Source organism: Barbus barbus, assembly GCF_936440315.1.
Source record: "Barbus barbus genome assembly, chromosome: 40".
Taxonomy (NCBI): domain Eukaryota; kingdom Metazoa; phylum Chordata; class Actinopteri; order Cypriniformes; family Cyprinidae; genus Barbus; species Barbus barbus.
In genome coordinates, this window is record NC_136718.1 from 14279797 (window position 1) to 14299681 (window position 19885).

Below are 19885 nucleotides of genomic sequence, written 5' to 3' on the forward strand. Positions count from 1 at the left end.
AGAAGACAATGTGCGGCATACTGATATGCAAATATGTGTTTGCATGAGGTCCCCAGTGTCTGCGTGTCTTATTTGTCTTTGCTCTTTGTGACTTCTAAAGTACTTACCCGCTGTTACACTCAGATCGCAGGTCTCGTGTGAGATTGCTTGTTTATCTCTCTGCAATCAGTGTTAGTGATTTTATTTGTTCTTTTATACGGTGTAAATTGAGGTTGTGCATGGGTTATTGCTCTTTGTGTGGACAAAGCTACATTTGGGGACCTGCCTTGTGTTTCTTATGAGGAAAACAACTGTGAATGGGTGTTTGTAAGACAGTGTGTCGGTACCTCATCATTTTTACATTTAGATTACCTTTGCTATTATCTAATGGTCATCAAAGTTAATTTTTAAAAAGAGTAATAATTTAAAAACACCTTTAAATGTAATGTTTAGCAAATCTGAAAAGAAATGCAATATTTTGTTTTGATTAGCATTAAACAATTGATTTTAGTTTAGTGTTTTATTTAATTTTAAGTCAGTTAAACTAAATTAAAGTGTTAGAGTGTTTTCTTTAATGTCTCCAAATGAATATCTTTTTTTCATACTATATGTTATAATAATACAATTGTAATATTTAGTATTCATTTTGTTTTATTGATTTTTGCATTTATTTAGACATGGTTTGGTTATTTAATATGGATTTTGTATGTTGTTTATTAATTTATGTCAATTAAGAGATGGATGGAATATTTGTCTTTTTAAAAATTTATTAATATCAGTGAAGACAAAAAATGTTTAAAATGGTGAAAAACTTTTAAAAAACTACAATTGTAATGTAGAGAAAAATGTTATGCATCAACCACCCATAAATGGACTATATAATGTTATTTTGTATTTAAAAATGCCAGACACTTAAGGGTTTTGGGTTAGAATGTCTGGCATTTATAGTGTAACAATTGAGTTTTATTTTAAAAATGTATTTATCAGAGGATTTTTTTAACAAACTAATGGAGACAATAAAAAATGAAAATGTTGACATAGTTATGCCTCAGCCCCCCTTAAATAGACTAAATAATCTCATTTCATACTTAAAAGTGTTTGAGTTAGAATTTGTATAATGATTGATTTACTTTATGGACAGTTCAAATCAATAAAGGGTATGAAGTAAACAAGGGTATTTGTGCGTGTTCCAGCAGACTGTGGTTCAGGAGGCTCAGGTTCAGGATCTGAAACCTGCGAGCAGGATCGTTGTCGACGATACGGCGGATCATGGGATGACGACACGGAGGATGACCGCTGCGTGTGTGACTTCACCTGTCAGACAGTGCCGCGCAGCCCAGTATGTCCATTCACACGCCTCGCCATTTCCAATCGAAGAGAGTGCCACAAAAGCGTTTGACTTGTTAAAACGTGTGCTAAATCTTGTTGAATTCATTAATCGCGCCAGGTTAACCTCTCCGTGAACATTTGCAGGTGTGCGGCTCTGATGGGAACACGTACACCAGCGAGTGTGAGCTGAAGAAGGCCAGGTGCGAGAAGCAAATGGACTTGCTGCTCCAGAGCCAAGGTCCCTGCCCAAGTAAGAGAGCACCTTTTCTTTCCTCTAATATTTATGTTTTCCTCAGTCATCTGAAGAATAACACTCCAGGAGCTCTGACAGGATGGTTGTTGGAGTCACTGCAGCAGAATGCAGTGTGTAGTCCAGACCTGAGCATCTACCACAGAGAGAGGAAGAGCGTGGCTCTGTGATCAGAGCAGTGTGAGATTCCCTCAGGCTTCAAGCCTAGCTTGACTCCACTTGCGCGCGCACATGCGCGCTCTTTTCTCTCTCTCTCTCTCTCTCTCTCTCTCTCTCTCCCTCGCTCTCTCGCTGCACCCCTTTATCTATGGTTTTCTCGAACTCTGAGTTTTCTGCTTCAGAGCCTCACAGGCCCTCTAGCCAGATCAGTCATGCTCCTTCAGTGGCCGTGGAAAATAAATCCTTTTGGAGAACTTTCAACCGGTATGAGGAGCTTTTGGCATCTGCTTCCCATTGGCTCAGCTCAGATCAATGGAAATCTCATCGGGCCCTGCATTTGATATGCACACTGCTGTCTCTCCTCCCCCAGTCTCTGACCCGTGCCTTTGAGAGCTGACGGGCCTCCAAAGCACCTTGCTGCTTTTTGCTAATTGGAAATTAGGTCTTGGTGACCTCTAGACAACCTTGCACTGAGTCTCCTTGCAGTGAAGATCAGAGGATGCTGTAAGCTGCCTCTTGCAATTTGTTGGCTGATTGTGATGCTCAGAGGAGATACTGAGCTGCGCTAGGCAAAAAAGCTACTAAATTGATATTTATAATATTTATACTTTTGCTGTTTTCAATATTTATGTACTTAATTTTTTTTAAAGTTAGAATAACCAGCATTTCTACCAAAAAAGAACCTTTGTGCCTGATTAAATTAAAAATGTTTAATGTACAAACAAGTCAAATCTAGTCATTTATTTAGATACAGATATTTAATATATGTAATTTGATATATAATAATTTTAATTTCATAATGTTTACCGTTTTGATTTAAGACTCAAAACAACTAGACTTTAATATTATGTATGTACTACCGTAGTATTTAGCAATATTTTGAATTAGCTTTTATTTTTATATTTTCAGTTTTCCTTTTAATTGTAGTTTTTTAGTAAATCTTGTTCCACTTTTAGTCATTCTAATGTGCTTTTGTCATTTTTTCTTATCTTTATCTTACCTATTTTTATTTATCTATCTTAATATTTTTATTTGAGTTTTAGTTTTAGTCATTTATTACTTCAACTTTTTTTAAGTGTACAATTTTTTTTGACACTCCATCTAATAATTTTTCATCTAATAAGCTTTTTTCCAATTAACAAAAATGTTTTTTTAATAGTTTTAGTTTTAGTTAACTGTAACAAAGCATTGAGTAGTTTAGATAATTGAAGATTTACAGATTTTTTTCAATTCTGAGCATCAAAAGCATGAAAACATATGATATATATTCAATATATCATACAGCCCTAATATTCAGACGTTCCTCGTTTGTCTTGGTGTGGTGATTTCAATTTAGTACAGAGAAACAAACATTCCATTTTCTGTAAAGAAATCTTCACTTCATCTATACCATTACCATCACCAATAATCTATGATATATTTCAATAAAAATAAACATCTAAGATGATCAGCCTCGCTTTTAGCAGCACCTTGTTGGTGTCAGAAAGATTGTGTTGTAGAACAAACGAGTGTAGAAAGAGGATGGTGAAGAACTGCAGTGATATGAGAAGAAAGGATCAAATTAAAAGCACCTTTGTCATAATGGACTCAGTGCAGAGAGAAGTTTAATGAGGTGTGGACAAAACCCATCTCTGGAGCCACAAAATGCTGTGAAAGGCACAGTGACACATCACTATAATACCCCAGGACGTGTATGCTCACGCCGACGGCCCCCTGATTTACGACAGCCTAGTCCTTCTAGCTCCGAACTTGAAACCACAAACCTGCCGCCTCGCAGCCATTCAGTTCAATGGCCTAGAGAAGAAGCGCTCGAACAGAACAAGTGTGGAAAGACTGGGGAAAAAATGACAGCACAGATAAGACAAATAGGCACCTTCCATCTGCCTCCGGCACAACGCTATAGTTAAACACCGCAACAAACTTCCTCCACATGTGAGCCGGGAACGCTAAAATAGTATAATTAGGTTCTAGCGAGAGTGGACTGACATCAGCACGTCCTGATTTGCGCTCTTGTGCATTTGCGTCCATAAACCCGGAGTCCATAAATCTTTGTTTGACATTGCGGCGTAGATGTAAACGGCACTATCTGAGATGAGAACAAATGGAGAGAACAGGCCCCTGAGAATGTGTCAAATGTCACCCACCAGACATTTGACGAGAGGTCTATTGTTTGTTTTCACGACTGGTAATAGCATCATTTTTTCCTGATTTTGAATTGGTGTCAGGAATTGTAAATAGAATTGTTATCTGGCAGCCAGATGCAGGCTCTCCCACCTCTGCTCCTTAAACGATTCTTATTGTGTTGTACTAAATTGCATTTCAGCTTGGATTGTTTAGTTTAATTTGTCTTAAGAACGCTGTGGATCTCAATATGTCTCTCTCTCTCTCTCTCCCCCACCCACCCCTGTTTGCTCTGTATCTTTTCTCTAGCTATCATATCAGCTCCTCCAGAGCTCGTCGCCTCCCAGCACTGTAGCGAAACTGTTTATGGATGTTGCCAAGACAATAAAACCGTTGCCCTTGGTGTTGGACTGGCTGGGTGTCCTAGTACGTATAACCGCCATGAACCCTTATCTATCAACTATTCAGTGGCAGTTTAATTGAGTCATGTTAAATATCAGACATAAGCTAGGCCAAACACATTTTTTTTAAAGAAATGAATCTTTTTATTCAGCAAGGACATATTAAATTGATTAAAAGTGACAGTAAAGACCTTTATAATGTAAAGATTAAACTAAAGATTTCTATTTCAAATAAATACTGTCCTTTTGAGCTTTTTTCTTTTGAATGCTGTTCCTTTGAGATTTTTTGAAGAATTCTGAAAAAAAAAATGCATCGGAGGGTTCCAGAAAACTGCAACACAACTGTTTTCAACATTGATAATTGTAAGAAATATTTATTGAGCTGCAAATCAGCATATTTAATTGATTTCTTAAGGATCATGTGACACTGAAGACTGGAATAATGACTGCTGAAAATTCAGCTTTGTTATCACAGGAATAAATGACATTTAATATATATTACAATAAAAAATAGTTATTACAATGAATTTTTTCACAATCTTCATTATATTATTAAATGTTTAGTGTTTGTAGAGGTCTTAAACACTGTCTTAAACACATTAAATGATAAAAGCATGGACGTAGGAATGGTCTGACATGGGGAAAAGGAATGTTATAGAGATGACATGATGACAACATTTCTACAATATTTGCTGAATGAAATAAGTGTGTACTGGGCATTCGTTCATTTAATCCAGGCAGAGGCTGAATGTCACTTCACTTCACTTCTGCTTGATCTTGACATGTTATACAAATTTTTATCTCCACAATGCCAATTAAAACAAAACTCTTGAACTATAAGCATTACAATTCATAATAATAAATATTGAAAAATGAATTATGTTTAATTATGCAAAATGTGAGTGGATGAACTTTTACTTTTTCAAGCTGGGATGAACCAGATTTAAAATTCTGTCCAATTCCAAATGCTTATTTTCTTATTATGGCCAATTATAGATAAATGGGCAATGTGCTGGCGTCGTTTGCAACCCTGACAATAGTGCTGTCAAACGATTAATCGTGATTAATCGCATCCAAAATAAAAGTTTTTGTTTACATAATATATGAGTGGGTACTGTGTATATTTATTATGTATATATAAATACAAACACATGCATACTTAAGAAAAACATTTTATGTTTATATATTAAATATATTTATATATAATATAAATATATAAATGTATGTACATTGTAAATATTTTCAAAATATATACTGCATGTGTGTTTATTTATATATACATAATAAATAAACACAGTACACATACATATATTATGTAAACGAAAACTTTTATTTTGGATTGGATTAATCACGATTAATCGTTTGACAGCACTACAACAGTCCAAAATGTCACTTAACTGTATTAAACGTAAAATATGTTCCGACTGATTGCAATTGTGTAGTTCAAAATTTCTTGTCTCATCCCACATGCTGTCAACTTATAGATTGTGCCTGTTTCTTCTTAGGTGTGTGTCAGTGTAATCATTACGGCTCATACGGAGGCACCTGCGACCCGTCCACCGGCCAGTGCTCCTGTAAACCCGGCGTCGGGGGACTCAAGTGCGACCGCTGCGAGCCCGGATTCTGGAACTTCCGAGGCATCGTTACAGAGAACATGAGTGGCTGCACACGTAAGCGTTCCTCTCTTCTCTCTTTCCTGGTGAATTGCTTTCGGGGCATTTTCTGTTAAATGTGTTAAATGTTCCTTTCTAATCCGAAATCCGAAGTGACAACCTACTCATTTAACGTGCACTATCCTTCCGGCCTCAAATGCGATTTCTGTCAAAACAAGCGTTTCGAGTTAAGCCTCCGAGCCACCGTGGGTAATGGGAACTGTGCGAGAGTGCAACGTGGCTTGACCTATAAGTTCTGCCTACAGACCAATAAAGCTCTGACACACGTATTTGTGTGTTTGTACACCGCTACAAAGCCGAGGATAGAAAAACAAGCGTGATTGAAACAGTTTGTGCTCTGTCCCAGGGGTCCTCGGAGCATTAGCACATTCTGTAGCCATGTTCGCTCTCACCCCAGGGCTTCTTGACCCCGCTTTGAACTCCACCAAGCTTTGGTCATTGACACAGAGCAAGCACTATTGCTGTAGCTGTGGGGTCAGAGATTGGAGCAGCTTCAGATTGCCTGCATGCATTTGGCGGATGTGTGGATGTTTTTGTCAGAGTGAAATTGAAGAGAAAGAGACAAGGAATCTAATCAAAACTGTTCAAGCAGATAAGGCTGACAGCCCGCTCTCTCTTTCTCTCTTTCTCTCTTTCTCTCCCTCTCTCTCTTCATCAGCGTGTAACTGTGATGGAGTGGGTTCGGTTCGTGACGACTGTGAGCAGATGTCAGGGCTGTGCTCATGTAAGCCTGGAGTTAAGGGCATGAAATGCAACGTGTGCCCCGACGGCAGCAAGATGGGAGCCAACGGCTGTGACAAAGGTAACGGCGGGATTTTAATTAGCACAAAACTCAGACGATCTCTCCAGGATTGTAGTTCTGATGCAGCTAGGTTGTGACTTTGACTTACAGTGGTGTGAAAAAGTGTTGGCCCCCTTCCTGATTTTTTATTTTATTGCATGTTTGTCACACTTTAATGTTTCAGATCATCAAACAAATTTTAATATTAATCAAAGATAACACAAGTAAACACAACATGCAGTTTTTAAATGAGGGTTTTTTTTTATGAAGGGAAAACAAAATCCAAACCCATTTCTTTTATAATATACATTGCAATGCTTTAAACAATGCTTTAAACATTACATTTGTGATTTCAAATTATACTGCGCTTTATGCATTTGCCCACTGTAATATTCATGTCATTTTCACTGTGTGCTGTATGTAAAATGAGTGTTACCTTGGCTTTATTTAAAAAATATGATTCCCACACAAACTTCCCAGGATACTGAGTGCTCTATTGGTTACAGTGTTTACTTCCTTTTTAATAATTATATTTTAATTAAATATTTATTTATTTGTGAAAAATACTTTGTCATCTAAAGTATAAGTATTTTATAAAATTATTTTTAATCCATTTTCTAATGATTTCAAATTTCTTAAATATTAATGAAAAGAAATACAATTATATCAGCTTTATATCGGCCATCGGCCACCCTGTTTTCCAAGAGATCGGCATCGGCTGTCAAAAAACCAATATCGGTCGACCACTAATCATTTATGATCATTTACCATTTTCATTATGTGAAAATAACAGTTTTTTTATCTTATTTAAATATCATTAGTATCTAATAAGATATTTTACTTAGTATCTATGCTAAAAATAATTATTTTATTTGAATAATTTTTCATTTTAATGATGAATCATTAATTATTATAATTATCTTAAAAGGCTGAGACTACAGTATGCTATTATATGCATTAAAAGTAGAAAGCCCATTAAAATATTAATTAAATGCCAAATTATTAGCTACTTTATACTAAATATTGTAGCATCAAGTATTTTCTGACATCATTAACAAATGATTGTAAAACTATATTTTAATTTGTTCTACATTCAACTATATGCTATAATGTAATTAAATCAATGGAGTTCAAAACTGAATCTTCAAATGCACACCAGGGGTAACAGTGAAATTATATCCTGATGTCACCCCCTGTGTTGGCATGGTGAGTAGAATGAAATCACCATCAGCTATTGACAGGAAGTGAAGAGCTTAATGAACTCAACAGTCCCAGCATAGAAGTGTTCATGCAGCGTCCCTGCCAGATAAAAGCTGTCACATGAAAGTGCAGAAGAGGAAGTCAGTCAATGCTGCAGGCCATGCAGTGCAGCCCAGCGCTCTGATGTCAGAGTAAAGAGTAGACTTCTGTGGCAGGCAAGGTCCCAACACTGCTACTGATGCAAGTCCATCTTTCTGATGAATATCTGTGGAGGAGGTCGCAGGGTTCGTATCAGAAGTGGATTAACAAGTAGCCCACAAAGAAATGACCAGCATATATTGTGTTTTGTGATGCTAGTTTCCCACATGTTTGTCCATGTGTGTTAGCTTTCAGGAACCCTTAAAAGTTCAAACATCAGTTATGAATTAACAAGAGGCCAATCTGTTCCACAGGACCTGAGGCACCCAAGTCCTGTGATGAGCTTGAGTGCCACTTTGGGGCATCATGTGTGGAGGTGAACGGACAGGCTCACTGTGAGTGCCCGTCGCCAGATTGTGATGAGAAAAACAAGATCAAGGTGAGCTTGTATGAGCCACAGAAATACACTCTACACCTACTTTAGTGATGAAGATTTATTTTCTAATAATAGACATGGACATGTTTGTGGACAGGTATGTGGTTCTGATGGGGTCACCTATGCAGACCAATGCCAGCTGAGGACCATCGCATGCAGACAAGATAAAGAGATCACTGTGGAGCATATAGGCCAGTGCAAAGGTGAGATTAGCCTCTTGAGATTAGATTTGCTATCTGTTTTTTTTGCACTAATGCATACAGACATCTAAGAAAATGTGAATGATAAATTATGACCCTGGACCACAAAACCAGTCATAAGTAGCATGGGTAAATTTGTAGCAATAGCCAACAAAACATTGTATGGGTCAAAATTATCCATTTTTCTTTTATGCCAAAAATCATTATGATATTAAGTAAAGATCATGTTCCATGAAGATATTTTGAAAATTTCCTACCATAAATATATCAAATTTTTGATTAGTAATATGCATTGCTAAGGACTTCATTTTGACAACTTTAAAGGTGTTTTTCTCAGTATTTAGATTTTTTTTTTTGCATCCTCAGATTCCAGATTTTCAAATAGTGGCCAAATATTAATCTTGGCCAAATATTGTCCTATCCTAGCCATGCATCAATGGAAAGCTTATTTATTCAGCTTTCAGATGATGCATAAATCTTAATAATAATAAAAAAAGACCTTTATGACTGGTTTTGTGGTCCAGGGTCGCAATTAAGAAAGTCCTTGGCTCATGAACCTCTACTTCAGTCTTCATGATTTCAACTGAAAAAAGGCTTAATCATTATTATTGTCTTTTTCCAGTAAAATATTATAAACATGAATAAACCAAGATAAATAGGCTATTTGACAAATAAAAATGTGTAGTATAATCTTAGATAAAAAAAATACCACAATGTTTTCAGAGAATACATTTTGCATTTTTACTATATTATTTTGCCCATTTCAACAATTCTTTTTCAGAAAATTTATTTTTAATGTATTTTCTAAATTTGATTGTATTTCTAACAAATGTCATTGAATGATTTTTGAATTTTAATGTTTCTTAATTATTTATTTCTATTGTATTTTTTTTATCAAATTTAGTCAGATGATGTATTTTTACATTTATTTTAAATGTGTTTGTAACAAAATTGTGTGAGGAGATGAAAAAAATAATACAATAAAAACAACAATAAAATTCCCACAATATGCTCTTGGGGAAAAAAGCAAAATGGCTTTATATTAAGGATATTTAGGTGCTTAAACTGGAAAACAAGTGAAAAATACTGATTAAGGACATTCATTTTTGCAGTTTTACAAGGTTTGTTGGGGTAAACTGCATGGCCCATATTTAGGAATGGGGTCACTGTGTGTGGGATGGGTATGGGAGGGTATTGATGTGGGTGGCGGGTGTTCAAGGGGACAGGAAAGCTGCCTGACAGATGCTCCCCTGTAGATAGAGCCGTGCTGCTTGGCTTCAGGCTGGAGTCTTTGAATCCCCTGGAACTGGGCGACATTTGAGCTGTTTGATTTGCATCACCCCCGTGTGGATTAGGGAGAGTTAACTGCACAGTTTGAAGGAAGCACCTGCAATCCGGCTGCTGATGCTGTCGGGTGGCCTGCTTTGGGTAGAGCAGGCTGTATAGAGAGTTGGGCATTGCTCTCTTTCTCTCTTAAATCGTTCATCGGTCGCTGTGTACATGCATGGGCAAAGGGACCTGGTAGAAGGCCAAGGTTAAGACTTTCATGTCGGCTGTATATAAGAAGCACTATGCCAGCTCATGTCAGAGCTGCTCTGAGATGGATATGGCACGTAGTGGACATCACCAGCTGCCGAATCCTGGATCAGGGCCAATGGCAGGTGCCAGACATTTTCAGCAGCAGCCCATGCAGCCATTCTGTCAGACCTGTTAATGCCACATAAGTGCAGCTTGATCTAACATGACTCTATGTTGCGTTGTTTTTCAAAGCTATAACCAGGTCCTTATGGATTCTCTGCCAACAGAATATTAAAAAGTTCAGCACATCGCTCAATCTTTGCCTTCAACATAAAATAATTTCTCATTCCTGGTGTAACTGTGAACAGTTCCTTAGTGTTATTTTAAAGAAAAAAACGTCTTTGTTATTTTTAACCAAAATGTGAACTTGTTTTTCCTATAAAACGCTGTTCCATTTCCTCTGATGTCACTGAGGTCATTCAGGCTATTGGATAATGTTAAACAATTCTGTTTAGCCACTGTTTTTTCAAATTCCCACTTTTCCTTTTCAAACTCTCACTAGTGAAAAAACATCATTTTCAACAATTCAACATTTTCAGTAGAGACAAAACCCTAGTAAAAAAGTAAAATACATTTATTTCATAGTAAGTATAGTTCAGATCTATTAATATATTTACTGACATATCGCTTGAGAATTAAACTTTACTGGAATACTACTTGTGCACAATGCACATTTTTAATATTAAGCCTAAAATGTGTTTTAATGTCACTATTGATGAGGATTGTATGATCTTTGAATAATATCGCTCTTTAAATGCAAGATATTTAAAGTGTAGCTGAAGTATACTTGCAATAGTTCCACTTTAGTACAACCACATATACTTCAGCATATCTTTAGTTGGACTTCAGCCCTACTTCCGCACAATTAAAGTGCATTAAGTACAAAATGAGTTGTTCCACCAGTTATACCAGTTTAGTATACCAGAAGTACAATTGCAGGGTATTTTTATTAAGCACAAAGTATATTTAGCATAAAATAAATGTAATTTAATTCAAATGTAATTTTCACTAGGGAATATATCAGCCAGGAAAATTAATAATTGGACATTTTGATGAGGCATCAGCCAATAAACAATTGAGTACATACATTTGTGTGTGTGTGTGTGTTATATATACTGTATATATAACAAATAATACAATACTAACATTCAGATTATACCAAGTTATCATCATCAGCTGCATTTGTAGATTTTGGCAGCAGCCATTTCAACTCCATATCGTTCATATTTGTTAACTGAAGTCAATTCTTTTTTAGAACAGCAATTCACGTTGACAGATATTTTAGTTATTTGATTACAGCTCACATTTGGCAAATTGATTCTGGACCTGGTTATGACACAACACACCACAAACTGATGTTTAGGGATGATGATTGGACCATTATCCCTGTAGTCATTAACCAGAGCACCTCTCTGTCTTGCTCTGTTTCTTGGCATTACCTGCCTGTATGACAAGAATCCAGCTGCTCTTCTTGGTTTATTCAGGGATCTGGGAGGAAGTAAAGAGTGGGCTTAGGTTGGATCTTCACCAGCCTAGGGCAGAACTGGCAACAGCAGGACCATTTATTAATTTCTTCTCCGAAATTTGAGGTAAAGCGGCCCAGGCTTCAGACTGCTCGGCAGCCCTGAGGTGGAGGGGTTAGATCACAAGCTCATTTCACGTGTGACTGGATGTGAATTAGCCGAAAGCCTGCCTTTCTCTCTATATTTCTCCCGCTGATCTCTTGACGATCTCTCATCATCAACTCTTCTTGATGACAAACGGTGCTATGAAACGCCATACGGAGCGAGCTACTCCTCGTGTTGCCATAGCAGGCAGCAGATGAGGCAATCAGTGGCACATCTTGGTACATGACGCAGGGCGTTCAGGGTCTTGAATGGCTGAGAAACTTTTGGCTCATCAAGAGTCCAATACTTGGCAGTTCCTTGCGCTCACATATGGTGTCATCACCTGTACGCTTGCTGCAAATTGGCAGTCTGTGCATTAGCATATGGGACTGGCGGCTTTCGGCATAGATGTTAGTTTTGGTTATCGTTTTTGTTCTAAACAATATTTTCTGGGTTCAAAACCCGTTTATCTCTGTCATACCACAGAAAAGCATTTCGAATCATCCCTCAGTGTTTAAAAATATAATCTACAGGGCAAGGCATAGACGTTAAAATACACACTTTTTCAGAAGTCTGTTCTGATAAAATTGCTTACTAACCTTGTCTGTGCAAAGTTACATCCAATTTTTCAACTTTCTCATTACCATGTAAAGGTGGTAAACCCTGCAAGGTACTATTTACATAGGCAAAAATCCTCCCACAAGAATTATGTCGTATAACCTGGAGTTTATCCGCCTACTACAACAGTAGTACCACTGCTATTAGGGCATTTAAAACAACTGTACATCTCAAATAACTCCCATTTTATATGTAAGCATATTTATGTTTTAATAACAATATGAAATGAGCATTAGTGTAAATTATTCTGATTTACCCAGTGCTTCTCAACCAGGTGGCCAGGACCCACTAGAGGCCTCAGCAAACTTCCAAGGGCAAAACAACTATAAATCAAGATATTTCCTGTTTTAATTCATTCCCTCAAGACTTTTTTTCTTTAAAGAAACAGGGTTCCTTCATAAATGGAAATATGAAGTAGCCTAATTTTAAGTATGATTTCTAGACCTGAAATGGTCACATAAATTTCAGGTAGAATTTGTGAGTAAAAAATATATTTTTAAAAATCCTTGCCCTTAATTCTTATCCAGCAAATCATGCATCTTCAAATATCGTTGTGGACATTGGGGGAACCACTGCTGTACAAAGTGATGAAGTAACATGTAAATCTTGAGATTGGATATTTTTTCGATGACTTGGCTTCTAATTCAAAGACATTGCACCGCTATATTGCAAATAGCCCCACCCCCATGAAATCTCATTGGTCTAAAATTCTGCTCCACATAGCTAAATATTACACTTCAAAACTAATGTCAAGTGTGGACAGACTTGAGTCTGGAATCATAGTTAGTTTCATTAGTACAAGAGTTACAAACTGAAATAATTTTCTGTGGTGCTCTATTTACAATAAACACATTGTTTCTAGAGCTTAACTTACATTGAATCCGGAACAATCTTCTTTACCCCTTTCATCTGCTTTTTTCTCACTCTTTTCTCTCTCTGCCTCTTTCAACTTCACTTCCACCTAAAATACACACGCGAGTACAATGTATCAAAAGACAGAAAGCCATCTTAATAACAGCCTTTCAAGAGTAAGTATACGGCTATGGCGACTGAAGATGACAATGATTTTTGCGTCTTCTAATTGTGCACCCTGCCTCTCTGAAAACCAAATGGAGCGTTAAACTTGATTAAGGCGAACTGACTGCTCCCGTTGCCAGTTGCTCTCTTTCAGTGTGCGTATTTGTGTCACAAAACCCAAAGCTGAAGCGAGCGACTCGAAGCCCACACCCCAGATCTCTCTTTCCCTCAGAGCGAACGCTACGCTGAGCTCCTGAATGACAGGTGCAGCCGAGTCGAAATAAGAAAATGCATGCCGTGACACACGGCGATAGCATCGGTGCTCTCCCGCACAAAGCTAACGCATCTACACACTTGCTCCCTCTCGCCCAGGCTGTGACAGCCGGTCTGATAGAAGTAGTATTTCTGTAAGGTATCGTATTTCACACCTCGTCAGCTACTCGCTGTTCAAATGTGAGATGATTAGCATGTAATTAAGAGCCTGTGCTAGCATGTTATCAGGTTCCCGACCAAGCGCGGCTAGCCTGTACACGAGGGATCTGTTAAAGTTGAGCACGAAGCCACGGATGATTGGGCGTTTGGATCCCTTGGTCCCTATTGTGGTGAAATCTTCGCACCACGGTTATTATTGTCCTCTGAATCTTTTTAAATATATATCAGAGAATATGTATCTTTGAAGAAGACTCTTGCATTGGTAATGTCTTTTTTAAGTTTGAGCTCAGCTGCTGCATTGGAGAGGTTTGTGAGAGTGTTGACAAGGCTGCGGTGGTTGGAGCGTCGACGGATGCCTGCATGAAGTGAGGGCTTCCTTTGAAGCTGCAGCTAAACCCTGCTTTTCTGCCCTATTTATATCAATCATTCATCACTAGAGGCTATGGCTGTCTGTGATTAAAGCCTCCCTGCAGGAGGGCAACATCTGAATATGTATATATAATTCATATCTACAGGCACTCTCTCACATGCACAAGCGCACTCTCTCACAGATCAACCATATTCTGCAGTCTCAAACCCAGAAGACACTTCTGGTCAAGAGTATGTGTAATGATCGGGTTGAACTTGCAGAAAACCTAGCTTTTAAAAACCTCAAAGAATCACATCAGAAAGACGCGGTGAAGCAACCCGGGTCTTCTACATGTTCAGTTCATTAAATTTGTGGGTAATTTAAAGAGATGCACTGAAAAATGGAGATTCTGCCATCATTTTTCACTCTCTTGTCATTCCAAACCTGTGTGACTTTTAAAAGGTAAGGTTTAAAGAATAGCCTGGCTGCTATTCTTCAGTGTAATGAAAGTGAGTATTTGAACTGTGTAGCTTCAAAATGACAAAAAAAAAGCATCATGAAAGCGGTTCTTCTTTTTAAGATATAAAATAGCTATAAAATAGCTTTGTGTACAGGATAAACTTACAGTAAATACGATATTTAAGTTCTCTAAAACTATTTGAGTACCAACATTTGGTTTTTATTTTGGGTAACTATCTCTTTAGTCATTATTCCCTGAAAATCTTGACAGTCCACTCTAGCTCTACTTGGCATGTTCATTAGAGTTTATGGGACTAGAATGAATCACTCTTTAAGTCATATCTTTTCTAGAAATTGGCTTATTCAGTTCACAGAATCATTCTGAATGATTTGCTCACAAATCCAACTAATCCAGATTTCAGTGACAAGGAATATATTAGTCATTTGGACCAATTTTACTTTGCCTTTTTGAAGCTTAAAAACTTTAGTCACCAGTCATTGTAATCGTATGGAAAAGAATGACAAGGACATTCATTCAAAATTTCTCCTTTCATGTTCCACAGAAGAAAGTCAGTCATAGAAATTTGGAACAACATGAGGTGCAAGTAAATGACAAAAAGTTCATTTTTGGGTAAACTAATCCTTTAAGTCTAAGCCCTTGTTGTTTGACTACAAAAGGGGCTCTTTGCAGGTGTTCAGGTGTTGGGGTGTAATGAAGCTTAAGTGATATGATGGAAACACGATGCTTTTTGCAGGCAGGAGTGGGTTTATTCCCGGTGTTTCAATGCATTTTGATATGAATCTGTGAGGCATACAAAGCATTGCTCGGGCTAAGGAAACCCCGCTGAAACCATGCTGAGGCTTTTTTTGTTTTTTGTTTTTAAATGGCAAAGAGAAATGGGTGGGAGGGTGTAGGTAGAATTCAAAGGTGAGAAAGAAGGCTTACAGAAACATTTCCATCTATGCTTACCCATCATTCCATTCCTGCTTTCTCCCAGAATCCATTGAGCTGACGGCCAAACCCACCCCCTTCCCAACCACCCACCGCACCACCCCTCCCACCGCTCACGTCAAGATCACCAAACAGCGCCATGGCCACACCACCACCACCACTACTTCAAGCATTCTCGAGGATCTGGACAGCTTCGTGGTGGAGGCCCTGCCTCCACCGAAGGTGGTCGAGGCAGAAAAGTACTCCAGCTCTTTCACCACCCACCGCCCCACCACACTCAACAAACCACATCGCACCTCATCCCCACCCCTGGACTCCAGCCCTGACTTTGACGAATCGGGCAGTGGAGAGCCCAGTGGGGACGACGAGATGGTGAGCGGAATGGAGGAGAGCGGAGAAGAGCCACTTGGTAATGCATTCACCATAATCTTTCAGTCATAAGGGGTTTAGACATAATTGTCAAGAACAGATGACAAGAGATGATGAAATTCTCCCTTGTATGGAGTGACCTTGCGTGTGAGATGACCTCGACTCGAATTGTAATGGCATATCAATTTAGCACTGCCCATTATCTCAGCGCCCATTATTATCTGAGAGGTTTTGACACCTGACATCCAACTGCTAAGTGAGCGGTTTCATTTGGAATCACTTTGGTGAATAATTCACCAAAATGACTAGCTTCAGTTTTTAACGTGGCCTAAACTTATGATTAAGCCTTTTCTTAAGGCCATTTCAGATGAAGTCGATGTAACCACTGTTCCTTTCTCTCCTTGCACAGACTGTGTTTGTCAGGAACCGAGCTCAAGACATAGACCCCATAAAATTAATTGAGTTTTCTTTCCTATGTTGACATTTTTGCTATTGAGATTTTGTTATATCCTATTTATATATATTGTAACTATTTTTTATTATATTACTGGTTGCATTTTATTATTGCCAGACCAGTTGAGAACCATAGCTACTGTAGTTATTTTCTGCCTTGACAGCTCATACCATAGAAGAAAGGAACAAAGACACTTTCAGAATGAATAATTTCCAGCTGCTACCTACAATTTACAAGTATATTAAGTTGTTTAGTAAAAAAAAAGCTATGATGTTAACAGACTTAAATAATCCTTAGTTGCATTACTTGCCTCTAGCAAAAAATAGCAAGTAAAAACAGGGGAAGCTGCAATTCTAAAATTGTTTGGCCCATTTTGCCATTTTGAAAAGATCTGTTCTTTTTGTCAACCTTCTGCACACTTCTACAAACTAATGGACATCGACTCTTAAGAGCCACAAAACCGCCGTCTCTAAAATGATAACCTCTTGGTTGACATACAAGTGACAAATCCCTCAATCCCTTTACTTGTTTTGTGTCCTTCAACATCATGATACATAAAGTAGACCAGCTATTTTTACTCAGCTAATGCTAGCTTTACTGTTTAACTGCCTGAACTGGTATAAGAGAGAGCAGCAGGGCCTCAGATTTATTCTCTTGTCACTGTTGGACCGGAGCGCTCTTTGACACAGGACACATGAAGTCTGTCTGACATCGGAGTGGGAGGCATCTCTTGGGACTTTCTGATGACTTTCTGCCTCCCAGTGAACCAATAGCCTGTAAGGCTGAAGCAGTGTGGCGGCCAGCATGCACCTCGGGGGCAGCGGCTCATAAATTTGCCCATAGACGCGAAGAAAAGACATCCAGGGATGCTTTCCAGCTCTACGCCAAAAGTCATTTTCCACCACTCACTATTTTCACACGCTGCCTCTCTCATACTCACAGAGCCCTTGAACATCTGACGGCTTTATGGCTTGTTTGGCAAGCAGGAGATATTTTGCTCCAACCCTCAGTGCTAATCTTCTGTATATATCCTTGTAGGTGTGAGGCTGGCTCTATAGCTAAGACAGTTTTAACAAGCTATTGTTAGGGTTTGACTAAATGTGAGTTTAAAAAGTAGGAATACATCAAGTAAGATGTTAAAGTCATTTTGCAGCTAATCGCAAATTGTTTACTGCAAATCAAAGAGTCAACCATAGAACCGTCTGCCTCTGTAATTATTTACACCATAATGTTCCTTCTCTACAACTTGACATGTTAATTTTTTTGCAATTATGCAAACAGAAATATCAGTTTAAACTAGTTGCTGCCTAGAAGCATCAAATTCTAGAAATCCTGACGTCTTCATCTCTCTCTTCAGGTACAACAGTAGCAACTACCACTCTTCCCACAGCAGAAGAACGGTCTTCCTGTGACAACACACAATTCGGCTGCTGTCCTGATGGGAAGACGGCCGCCATCAGCGCTGAGAATACAAACTGCCCCTGTAAGTTCCTGTCAATCATTCTTAGATAACAGCACGTGTTCATTTATTAACTGTATGACCAGCTCTATGACTAAGCCGCCAACAGCGATTATTCTTTTTATCCTGGAAGACTGAGAGGATGGTGAGGAGGAGGGGGCCAGAGTTGTTAATGACAGGGGAAACTACTGTCTATGAGCATGTATTATCTTAGACATGCCGTATGGATGTTGATTTCGTTTGCCCAGGGTCCAAAATTAGTACTTGTCAAGCACCAAATTCTTGTAAAAAATTGCTTGCTACTCACCAGTTGGCTGGTGACTTTATCAGGAACTGATATATTATACATTGTTGAATTGAATTTTGTGTGTATATATACAGTATACAGTGTGAAAAAAATTATTTGATCCCCTGCTGATTTTGTACGTTTGCCCACTGACAAAGAAATGATCAGTCTATAATTTTAATGGTAGGTTTATTTGAACAGTGAGAGACAGAATAACAACAAAAGAATCCAGAAAAACGCATTTCAAAAAAGTTATAAATTGATTTGCATTTTAATGAGTCAAATAAGTATTTGACCCCTTCGCAAAACATGATTTAGTACTTGGTGGAAAAACCCTTGTTGGCAATCACAGAGGTCAGACGTTTCTTGTAGTTTGCACACATCTCAGGAGGGATTTTGTCCCACTCTTCTTTGCAGATCCTCTCCAAGTCATTAAAGTTTCGAGGCTGACATTTGGCAAATCGAACCTTCAGCTCCCTCCACAGATTTCCTATGGGATTAAGGTCTGTAGACTGGCTAGGCCACTCCAGGACCTTAATGTGCTTCTTCTTGAGCCACTCCTTTGTTGCCTTGGCCGTGTGTTTGGCCCCGTCCATCGTCCCTTTGATGCAGTGCAGTTGTCCTGTCCCCTTAGCAGAAAAACACCCTCAAAGCATAATGTTTCCACCTCAGCTGGATTTTGGTCTCATCTCCTGCATTTTTTGAGCAGGAGGATCTTGTGGGTGCTGCAGGATTTCAGTCCTTCACGGCGTAGTGTGTTACCAATGTTTTCTTGGTGACTATGGTCCTAGCTGCCTTGAGATCATTGTCAAGATCCTCCCGTGTAGTTCTGGGCTGATTCCTCACCATTCTCATGATCATTGAAACTCCACGAGGTAAGATCTTGCATGGAGCCCCAGACCGAGGGAGTTTGACAGTTATTTTGTGTTTCTTCCATTTGCGAATAATCGCATCAACTGTTGTCACCTTCTCACCAAGCTGCTTGGCGATGGTCTTGTAGCCCATTCCAGCCTTGTGTAGGTTTACAATCTTGTCCCTGACATCGTTGGACAGCTCTTTGGTCTTGGCCATGGTGGAGAGTTTGGAATCTGATTGATTGATTGATTGCTTCTGTGGACAGGCTGTCTTTTATACAGGTAACAAACTGAGATTAGGAGCTCTCCTAATCTCAGCTCCTTACCTGTATAAAAGACACATGGGAACCAGAAATCTTGCTGATTGATAGGGCATCAAATACTTATTTCACTCATTAAAATGCAAATCAATTTATAATTTTTTTTTAATGTGTTTTTCTGGATCTCTGTCTCTCACGGTTCAAATGAACCTACCATTAAAATTATACACTAAAATTAAACATCATTTCTTTGTCAGTGGGCAAACGTACAAAATCAGCAGGGGATCAGATATTTTTTCCCCCACTGTACATATAGGTGTAATTTTTAGCAGGCGTCACTCCAGGTATTCAATGTTGCATGATCCTTCAGAAATCATTGGAATATGCTGATTTGGTGCTCAAGAACGTCTCAGGTTACGTATGTAACCATGGTTCCCTGAGTAGGGAACGAGACACTGTGTCCTCTAGGGGTCGCTATGGGGAACGCCTTGGCTTGACTGGTGTCTTGAAGCATATATCTAAAC

At 38.5% G+C, this 19885-nt stretch overlaps 1 protein-coding gene across 8 annotated transcripts in view; it reads left to right on the forward strand.

Annotated features, from left to right (window-relative positions):
- LOC306859145 (agrin-like) overlaps positions 1 to 19885 on the forward strand; it is a 253049-nt gene that overhangs the window by 197810 nt on the left and 35354 nt on the right. For 4 of the 8 annotated variants that reach the window (XM_079400015.1, XM_079400016.1, XM_079400018.1 and 1 more), the window contains 9 exons: positions 1173 to 1318; positions 1453 to 1558; positions 4148 to 4264; positions 5745 to 5909; positions 6571 to 6714; positions 8346 to 8470; positions 8565 to 8670; positions 15726 to 16088; positions 17860 to 17985. In XM_079400015.1, the coding sequence (XP_079256141.1) occupies positions 1173 to 1318; positions 1453 to 1558; positions 4148 to 4264; positions 5745 to 5909; positions 6571 to 6714; positions 8346 to 8470; positions 8565 to 8670; positions 15726 to 16088; positions 17860 to 17985 (1398 nt within the window). The remainder of the gene's footprint in view (positions 1 to 1172; positions 1319 to 1452; positions 1559 to 4147; positions 4265 to 5744; positions 5910 to 6570; positions 6715 to 8345; positions 8471 to 8564; positions 8671 to 15725; positions 16089 to 17859; positions 17986 to 19885) is intronic. The other 4 variants (XM_079400017.1, XM_079400019.1, XM_079400021.1 and 1 more) reach the window with 2 other exon arrangements.